Genomic DNA, 10,665 nt, shown 5'->3' on the forward strand with positions numbered 1-10,665 from the left:
GGAGGGCATAACCATTCCCTGTCAGTTCTGGGTTGCCTGAATCTGGGTCTCCGAACCTCTAGGTGCTCACAGTTTGTATGACAGATGACGGAAACTATCCTCACCCTAAATGTGGGATGGGGTGGGTGAATTCTCTTCTGAGCAACACAGGCCACTCCCAGGTGACCTGGGGGTTAAGGTCTGGAGTCAGACAGCCTGGGTTCGAATCCCTATTCTAATAATCACTGTCTGTGTGACCTGAAACAACTGACATTATTTCTGTGCCTCAGTTTTCTCATCTCTAAAATAGAGGAATTCTTAGTATCTACTTATAGTAGATACCTTTTGGGGGTTATGGGTTGATCAACATCATTCTCCTCTTTTCTGTAACAGTTCCTCCCTCTTCCATTAGGGAATCACCCCTCCCCACTTCTGAGTCCAAGTGGTCTGGCCTCATGGGCAGAGCTATGGACCAGGTCTGCCCAATCGGAGTCACAGTGATTGGTTTGAGGTTGAGTATGTGACCTAAGTAGGCCACTGAGAGATATTTCTGGGGCTTTCCTTGGAACTACTAGGACAGAGACAGTTTCATTTTGAGAGGCAGAAAGAGATGCATTTCTGACAGTACCACTGGAGTACCTGCATCCAGCCATGGAATCTAATCCCTACTACTGCATTTTTCAGTTACCTGCATCGATAAATTCTCTTTTTCTGCCTAAGGTGGTTTGAACTGATTTTCTTTTCCTTTAGTCAGGAAGGGATCTAATATACTGCTTCCTAAGCTAGGATTTAAAGATACAATGCAAGTGGTTCAGCTGGTGCAGGACGCACTGCAGGGCCAGCACACGGTAAGCCCTCACTCGGGTCAGCCACGATCATTGCAAGCATCGTCAGGACTCCTTCCCCTCTGTGTTCTTGGACATATTTGGGGCCATTCCTCTCAAGGCGTTACCCGCTTAGAGTAGAAGCGTGAAGGTATGCAGCCTATCATCCCAAAGGAGCCCCGTGGAGGATTCCAGGAGACACACTGAATTTTACCAGAGCTGCCCTGTGTCCATCACCTTTCGGCCCATGTCTTTCATGCCACCCCACTCATTAATTCTCATCCCAGGCCTCTCTGGGCAAGGAAAAAAACACTCCATTTTTAAAAAGGCCATGTCCCCCCCCCCCCGCCCCAGTCTTCAAGAAAAGTCTGAAATGAGAGGCAATAAAAATAGATGATAACCTACGACGGAGCAGGATGGAAGGTGGTAGAACACTGGGCTAGAAGCCAGGAGACATGGGTTCCAGCCTTGGTTCTGCTCCCACCTTATGACTAGTCGGCCGCATCTCCTCCTGTTCTCACACCCAGAAGCCACATTCCAGCCACACCTGGAGCTTCCTGTACATCCCACCCCTCCACTCCCATGCACATGCCCTTCCTGACTTCCAGGCTTCTGTCCAGTGCCTTTATATTTTCCCTGCCTAGAATGTTCTTCACTCCTATCCCTATTTGGGTAACTCCCTCTGGCATCCCAGACTCAGCCTTGGGAGCAGAAGTTAAGAGCAGTGATTCTGAGAGTAAACAGGCTTGGGTTCAAATCCCAACTTTACTCTCTCCTCGTTGTGTCACTTTGGGAAAGCTACTCAATTTTGCCAAGCCTCTGTTTCCTCATCTGGGAAATGGGGATAATGGTGGTATATTCTTCACAGAATTGATGGGAAGAGTGAATATGACAATGTAATAAAGCCTTTAGCCCAGTGTGCAGTGCATAGTCAAGGTTTAACAAGTGTCAGCAGTGATAACTATCTCTCAAAGTCTTTTTGATGGCCAGTACTGGCTTCCATGCCTCTCACTCGTATTCCTATGGCTCTTTCACAGGCATCACCCTGTACTGTAGTTGTCTGTCTATTTCCCGTTCTAGACCGTGTGCTCTCTGAAAGCAGGAACTGTGCTACATTCACTATTTGTGCCCCACCTGCTGCGGTATTTAGCATAGCATTTAGCTCACGGTGGACATTCAGGAAAGGATGAAGAAGTGAATGATGTTGAGCAAGTCATTAAACCTTTCTGAATCTGCCTCCTTGTCTTATAAATGAGTGGTTTGGACAGGGTTTCTGAGACTCACTCCCCACTTCTAAAATTCATAATTACACTTTTTTTTTTTTTTTTTTTTTTGGTGGCACAAAAGGGCCAAACCAGGACCATAAGGAGTCACCTTTTGGCTCACCAGAGTCGCCTGATGTTCAACAGCTGGTCAAAAATGGAATGGGGTTGTCTGGGAAGCGAGCGAGCTCTTAGTCTCTGAAGGTAATCCAGCAAAAGGGCAAATGAAGCCCTTTGCAGAGATGCTGTAGGGAGGGTCCATGCAACCTGCTGAGCAGTGGTGAATAGCCACATGTGCATAAACAGCAAGCACAGTCTTATTTCAGGGAACAGGAGCTAAAACAATATGGATGATGAATGACAATCCCGCTCGCTCCCTCACAAGCACACACTGACACCGTCCTGGCGCTAACTGATTCCAGGTGGCCCTCCTGCAGCTGGGGCCGGGGGGTGACAGTTGGGACCACACGCACACCAGGCACGTGGCTCGGCGTGGGGCAAAGATCAGGGAACACACAGATCCCCGAAAAAGGACTAGAACGTCCAGGAGGATGTTCTCTTCCGGCTATTTTTAGATTAGGAGTGAGGTAGGAGAAGCACATTTTCACACAAAGTTTTGTTCTCAAAGCTCCTTGACCAATATCCTGTCTCTGAAATGTATTCATATCCACCCACCAACACACTCACACTCACACTCTCTCTCTCTCTCTCTCTCTCTCCCCACCCCCACCCCCCTTCCTAAATGTCAGGTCTTTCTTGCTGCTTTCCAGAACACTTTTTGGCCTTCGTCTGTGGCTGAACCTTGCTGCTTATCCTCCTTCCTCACCCCCAACTGCCAGCATCCCTGGGTCTCTGGTTATTTCTGAACTTCTAATCAAATTAATGAAACCCGTTAGAAATGAGAAAAGAATATACAAATGACCGCATGCAGTTACAGGTACTGCCATTTCTGACTTCCAAAATCCTGTTTTGCTTCCCAACCCCCCAAATTATAAATATGTTACTGCCTTCAGTCATCTTTAACTCTGTCTTCATTTATTACAGAAATGATTTGATATTACCCGTTAGCTATCAATGGTTTTTTTCATGTATGTGCCCATGTTCCCTTACAGTCCTTCTTCATGGCTATCAATGTCATAACTGATACGGTTACAGTTGCTAGATAGCAGTGTGGAAACCTGTCTACCACATAGTGTTATGTGGAAAAATAAACCTAATTTGTATATATGTTACAACTGTACATATATACAGTTATAATTGTAACAATATACAAATTAGGCTTATTTTTCCACATAATGCAATGGGGTAAACAGGTTCCTACTCTGCTATTAGTTTTCCTCTTTTAGTAATTGCACTTCATCGACTGGTTGCATCACGCTTTACTTAAACATTTCCCCACTGTGGCCTTCTGGGTAATATTTAAAATTTAGGTTAAAAATAACAGTGCAACCAAGCTCTTAATGCAGAGAACCTTTCTCTCGTTTTGGATACCCTTTCGTAAAATTCCTAGATGTGCAATTACTGGGAGAAAGGATACAAATACCATAAAAGAAACGCAGCCCATAGACATTTTAATTTTTCCTGCCTTGGCCCTTATGCAGAAAATGGCTGCTCCCCACTGAGGTAGACAGTTGGAATGAGGGCCTCTAAGATCCTCTTTTATCTACAAGAGCCCATGATTCTAAAATGATGGTGCGAAAAGCCTAGTCACTCTGAATTCAAGAAGCAAGCACAAGTGTGCTGGATGTTTTATGTGGACTCCTGGTGAACTAACGACAGCACTGGCTCTGGAGTGACACCAATGAGGTGCTGAGGAAGGAGGAAATCCTGGACAGGGGGGTGATGTGCACCCCACCACCCTGGTAGACAGACAGATGGACAGGCAAACGTTCTCTTTCTCCCTTCCACATGTTGAGCTGTCCCAACCAGAACTACTCTAATTATGAACATAGGCACACGGATCCCATTGAAATGGCAGGACACACCCCCTGGCAGCCAAGCTATGCCCAGAACTGGAAGACTGGGGTGGGGGACAATAGATTGGGATTGAGGGGGGATGGCGGGGGTGGGGGGGGGCAGCAGGTCCAGCCCCAGCCAATGAGATGAGCCCATCTCCCGTGGTGTTCAACTCGAAACAGGGAAATGGGTTCTGCTGATGTTTCCATTCTCGAGCTCCCCAGAGAAGACAGATAATAAAATAAGTGACAGTAACACATTGCACACTGTCAGCACGGGTACTTCTTTGCCCCCCACAGAAATGATTTTTAATAACAGCACAGATGACATGTGGCGGGAGCTGTCGCTGACACTGGTGTTTTGTGGGCCTCAATAAATCACATCAGCCTGGAGGCTCCGAAATGGACCTGCTCATTGGGTGCTGTTTGCTGACCGTAACTGGGTCCTGGGAAGGATCCCGGGGCTCTGAGTCAGGAGGCTGGATTCTGCAACCTCCTGACTGCTGAATCTTGGGCCAGCGACTTCACCAATCTGGGTCTCAGTTTTCCCATCTTTAAAATGGACATAACCCTCTCAACCACACAGCATTATGAGGCAATGACCGTGAAAAGCCCCATAAAATTATGGTTTTCACTATTATAGTCATAATGGGCCAGAAGGGAAAGAAGTTGATAGGTTTGGGGGCAGAGTGTCTGGCATCTCTGTTCTCATGGGAATATCATTCAAAGGACCCTCCCTTGCCAACAAAATAGGTGCAAGATGGGCAGGCAGAAATACCAGGTGACAATGGGCCCAGGGTTGGGGTGGCAGTGAGGTGCCATTCCTGCTCTTGCAAGCGCTCATGTGAGAACAGTCATACCAAATGAATATAAAGTGTCTACCATGGGCCAGAGCTGTGCTAAGTGCTTTACGTACAGTATCTCATTTAATCCTCATAAGACCCTGTGAGGCCATTACCATCGTTATCTGATTTCATGATGAGAAGACACACAGCTAGGGAGGGGCAGAGCCATGCCTGGAAAGCAGGGGACTCCATGGCTATCTTGCCTTTGCTCAGAGCTCATCTGCCTCAGTTGGCTGTCCACTACCCTTGTGTAGGCCAGGGACAGGCAGGTATCATAAGGTGACAAGAGATGGGTGGGTGATGTGGAGGCTGCAGACTGCAGAACTCTGTTCAAAGGGGCGGGACGGCTCAGCCCTGCAGGAATGCAGAGGGGAGCCCTGTGAGGCCAGGTCTCTCCATTTTCCAAGAGAGTGTAGAAGTCGGGATTTATATGAGAAACCTCCTGATATTTAAATGTTGGCAACTTATTAAAACTTTAAGGATGCTTTATGAGTCGACTCGGTTGCGAACGGATGGCTATGTGTGTGTGCCGGCCCTGGCCGCTGGCTTCCAGCTTGGGCTCTCCGCTGCATGAGCCTGGTCTCCTTGCGGAGGTTCACAGTGTTAACATCACCCTTCTGAAGCCAGAGGGACCACCTGTGATGTAATGATCATCAGAAGAGCGGCCAAGTGCTGCACAGTGTGGGGTGCAGAACATAATTGCATAGAATCGCAGATCCTAATCCTTGCAAGGGATGTGCTATGGATCCCATTTTGCACATAAAGAAGTGGGAACTCAGAGGAGTTAGTGATGTGTGCCAGGTTCCACAGAGGAAGTGAGCGGGAGCAGGGAGTGACTGACTCTTAAGTATGAGCTCTCTCCGCCCCACTGAGCAAATTAAGAGTGTTGGGTTAGGCGAGGGACGCATGGCGGGCAGAGTGGGCTTTGAGCAAGGAAGAGCAGGCAATAGGAGTGCTCAGTCCTGCCTGCTGTTACCCAGCGAAGCATAAGTAGAAATCAGCGCACTGGGGTACTCACAGCACTCGGAGGGACCGCAGCCCATTGAAGGAGTGGATGGGGATGCATCGCAGCCGGTTGTAGCTCAGGATCCTGTGGAAGAGGACACACAGGCTCTGTTGGTTCTTCCTATTCTTAGCTGCTGATACATGCATTGTCCACACTGGACCAGTCAAAGCAAACGGTTTCTTTACCCTCCCAATTTTAATAGACTGACAAAAAGCATCCTAGGGATAAGGGAAAGAGAAACATTTCCCCATCACTCCAGGAAGCTCACTGGCTTCATTTCCCAGTTTCCTCATATGTTCCTTAGCAGGCTGGCTCCCTAACCAGCTTTGCCATCACCTCCGTCTATTGTCAGATGGTGAGTGCCCACAGTATACAGAGCTAATGGGAAATAAAGGGGTCTGAGCAAAATATAATTGTGTAGGGAAACCCTCACTGGGAGAGAAAATTCACAAATCACAGAAGGTATTCCAAAGAGGAACTTTTTCAGAAGTAATTAGGTGCCAACCCCTCTCTAGCTGCCCAGACAGTGGAGTTCTGACCTACTCTGTTTTCCTTCTGATGATTAAGATCTGCCCTGTGCTGGGTCAGCCACAGCCCTGAGGATCGCTAGAGCGGAGCATGTAAGCCTGAGGGGACAGAGGAAGGACGCACTTAGTATCAGGCTCATGTTAATCACAGCAGCTGACGGTACTCACAGGGTGGACAGGTGAGACATGTTACTGAAGGTGTAGTTGGTCAGCATGCCAATGCTGTTGTTGCTCAGGTCACTAGGAAAAGTAAGCAGAAGGGTCACATTGTACTGTTAGTTGCAACCAGAGGGGGTCATTCCCAACTTTCACACATGCATGCATGCCTGCTATCCATCCATCCACCCATCCGTCTGCCCGTCTGCCCACCCATCCATGCATCCATTCAGCCATCCACCCATCCACCTGTCCATATGTCCGTCCACCCATCTGCCCGCTCATCTATCCATCTGCCCGTCTGCCCATTCATCTGCCCATCTGCCCATCTGTCCATCTACCCATCCATTTGTCCATCCACTTATCTTCCCATCCATCCATCCATCCATCCATCCATCCATCCATCCATCCAACCATCCATCCATCCAACCATCTGTCCATCCGCCCATCCATCTGTCCATCCACTTATCCTCCCATCCATCCATCCACCCATCTGTCCATCTGTCCGTCCATGCATCTGTCCATCCACCCATCTGCCCATTCATTCATCTACCCACTCATCCATCCATCCACTGGTCTGTCTGTCCATATACCTATCTGCCTATCTGCCCATCCATCCATTCATCCACCGCCCCCCACCTTCCCATCCATCCATCCATCCATCCATCCACCCCCTCCACCCACCTTCCCATCCATCCATCTGCCCATCCATCCACCCATCCGCCCATCTGTCTATTCACCCATCTACCCATTCATCTATATATACATCCATCTGTCCACCCATCCATCTGTCTGCCCATCCATCCACCCATCCACTCATCCTCCCCATATGTCCATCAGCCCATCCATCTATCTGTCCATCCACCCATCTATCATCCATCCATCCATCCGTCCATCTGCCACCCAGCTGTCCATCCATCCATCTATCCACCCATCCATCTATTCACCTATCCACCCATTAGTCCAAATGTTCATTTTTTTACTGAAGATTTATTCAATCAGTCATTCCACCAATTGTCGTTCATTCATTCATCTATTTATTCAGCTATTCAAACATTCAGTGGTGTCTATCCATCAATTTGATTCTACCAGCAAAACATAACACATAAGGTAACAATTTCTCCTTGTTGTAGTGCTTTTCCCCCCTGATCAATTCTTCTCCTCATAGCCCCTCCACTGTCCCTCTCTTCCAGCATTCATTTATTCCATCTTATCAGATTCTCTCTTGGGGGAATGAGGTTGGTGGGAGTGTGGTCCTTTGCCAACTGCAAGCTCCAGCTTCTCCCCGAGGATAAGTATCCAGGGCAGTGGTTTTCAGCATCAGCTGTACATTAGCATCATCTGGGGAGCTTTAGTTCTCTGAGGCCTAGGTTTCATGCCCAGATATTCCGATTTAATTGGTGTAAGGCAGGCTTGAGCATCAGTATTTAAAAGAAACCCCAAACTACTGTGATACATAATCAGCTGAGGTTGAGGGCCATTGCTCCGGGACTCCCTGCCCCCTAAGCAGATGGGGCACCTTTCAACAGCACTTGCCCAAGGATCCTGGGTGCCCTCTCGGCAAGGCAGTGAGGGACAATGCTCAAGGACTCCCCAGCTTCCTGGGCCCCGCCCGTGCCCAGCAGCCCTGCTCCTCATTCAGAGGTTTTCCTGGGTTTTGGCCGACTTGGAGCCAGGAGCGGCTCCCACCTGAAAGAACCTCAATTTGAACCAGCTGCTTAGAACATTTTCTGAGTAACTAAAGAAGGAGGAAGAAGAAATGCCAAATTTATGCTTTTGGCAAACCTAAGTGCAGCCACAGCTTGCAAGAAACTGAGGGATCTCGGGAATTTAATTGGGAGACCGGAAGGTCAGAGGCTCCAAGCCAAGGAGGAAGGTGCCACAGGTGGCCAATGAGGCCAGGATCTGGGTACTTCTGCATGAAGTCCTCACTGGGTGAGACCTGGCACATCCGGCCAGCCCATCCTTCCCAGCTGCCTCTTGCCGCTCCACCCAGGGGGAAAAGTGCAGGAATGCCCCAAAGCCCGCAGCGCCGCCCTTCCCACCCTCTGCATCCGTTTCCTGCGCCCCCTAAGGACAGAAAATGAAATATCGCACCAACGCTGGGCTCCTTACATGAGCGTCAGGTGTCGGAGGGTGGGCAGCTCCTTGGGCACGGCTGTCAAGTGGTTTCCTTCCAGGTACCTGAAAGAGAGGTGCAGAGTCACGTTGGGCAAAGAGACAATGCGCACACTGCCATTACCTCAAGATGCCTCTCCCGACTTCCCAGGCTGGACTGGGTCCCTGTTTTGCTCTCTCATGGCTCTTTTTTTTCCCCCACTTCAAAGCATATACTACATTTGTCGTCTAATATTTATTTGTGTGATTGTTCAATTAATGACACTTTTCCCCACTGTGCTGCTAAGGTCCATGATGGCGGGGCTCTTGCCTAAAATTGCCCAGGGTTGGAGCCCCCTAAGACTGTGTACAGAGTGGCACACAGTAGGTGTTCAATAAATTATTTGTTGAATCAAGCACCCACTTTGTATCTGGCCTGCACAATACCCTTACACGGCAGGGATTCACAGTTGAGAAAACAGAAGTTCAGAGATGTTAAAACGCTTGCCCAAGGTCACACAGCGAGTGGTTCAGTTAGGACTTGAACCCAGGTCTCTCTGACTGCAGTTTTATCACAGTTCCAAATGGCCTCTATTTAGCTACTGGAGTGTGTGGAGAGCTGAGCCATTAAGAACCCTAATTCCGTGTTGAGTATCTCTGATATGCATCCGGAAACTGAGGAGACAGGGCATGTTCCTGGAGCCCTGTGCTACAGTCCCCAGCAGGAGGACCACGTGCAGAACGGGACGGGGTTCAGAATGAGGTCGCACCAACAGAAGGAGACCCCTCCTGAATGGGCAAAGGCTGAGCCTAGACCTGCCTGGACTGCGGGCTTCTGTGCCAACCTGCTCATCAGACACCCGAGCGTGGTTGAAGATAGAGAAGGAAGTCGTGTTTTGATGATGAATTACAAACGTTATGACTACCCTAAAGAGGAGACACGGGCTGATTCATTTATCCCCACCCTTGCTGTAGACCCCTTTCCCTAGGCTTCCTGTTGCTCTCAGGACAAAATAGCAAAATCTTTAAGGTGGCTTATAAGGTCTGCTCTCCTCTCCTGGGTGAGTCTCCTTTGATATAAAGCTCGCATAGCTTCCTCTCCCATAACAGTCAACATCCAGCTATTGCTGCTCGTTGGTGCCGTGCCTGCCTCAGCCTCCATGAAGGCAGACCCTAGGTCTACCTTTTTCTAGCTCAGGGCTTCTTAAACTGTAATGTACATATGAATCACCTGGGATCTTGCTAAAAAGCAGATTCTGATCCAGTAGGTCTGCCATCAGGTTGGAGAGTCTGCATTCTTGATAGGCTCTTGGGAGATGGTGGAGCTCATTCATGGTCTACAGGCCACATTTTGAGTAATGAGGTGCTAGCACACTGCCTGGCATCCAGTAGACCCAGCACAAAATGACTGAATGGGATGAAATGGGTTAAAATATGATATAGGTAAGTGTGTCACAACGACCAAACCGGGCTTAGCTTTAGGGACAACTTGTCCTTACCTTACCTTAAAGGTAAGGCATTGGGCATTACCTTAAATTAAGGCCAAGTGACTTTATTCCCTTGGCTGGCCCTGAGGGATCCTCGTGGCACAGAACATTGGGCGGGACCCCACACGGCCTCTGCTTGCCATGGCATGTTGGATTAATGTCCCTTTGGTCCTCAATCTTTGTTGTATATCTATTGCTCTAAGAACTATGCCAGTCGCTGGGGGAGATACAAAGATGAACCAGACTCCATTTCTGCCTTCAGGGAGCTTGATCATCTGACTTAAAATTCAGCCGCGCACATGCGTTTAGATTATGCCCTCAGGCAGAGGAGCTAAGAGGAATGTAGTCACTGATGTAGTCATTTATTCAGGCAGAAATATTTATTGGGCAACTGCGATGTGCCAGGTACCGTATATACTGGTGAATAAGATAGGGGTGGTGCCTACTTTCTGGCATTTAAAAATCTAATGTGTGGGAAGGAAGGAGGGAGAAGGGAAAGAGAGACAGAGACAGAGACGAGACAGAGA

At 48.6% G+C, this 10,665-nt stretch overlaps 1 protein-coding gene across 2 annotated transcripts in view; it reads right to left on the minus strand.

Moving 5' to 3' along the window:
- Nucleotides 1-10,665, minus strand: part of SLIT3 (slit guidance ligand 3) — a 620,113-nt gene that overhangs the window by 58,723 nt on the left and 550,725 nt on the right. For both annotated transcript variants that reach the window (XM_029218173.1, XM_029218174.1), the window contains 3 exons: nt 8,670-8,738; nt 6,567-6,638; nt 5,884-5,955 (listed from right to left, as the gene is read on the minus strand). In XM_029218173.1, the coding sequence (XP_029074006.1) occupies nt 5,884-5,955; nt 6,567-6,638; nt 8,670-8,738 (213 nt within the window). The remainder of the gene's footprint in view (nt 1-5,883; nt 5,956-6,566; nt 6,639-8,669; nt 8,739-10,665) is intronic.

Source organism: Monodon monoceros, unplaced genomic scaffold, assembly GCF_005190385.1.
Source record: "Monodon monoceros isolate NGI ecotype Baffin Bay Population unplaced genomic scaffold, NGI_Narwhal_1 Super_Scaffold_12, whole genome shotgun sequence".
Taxonomy (NCBI): domain Eukaryota; kingdom Metazoa; phylum Chordata; class Mammalia; order Artiodactyla; family Monodontidae; genus Monodon; species Monodon monoceros.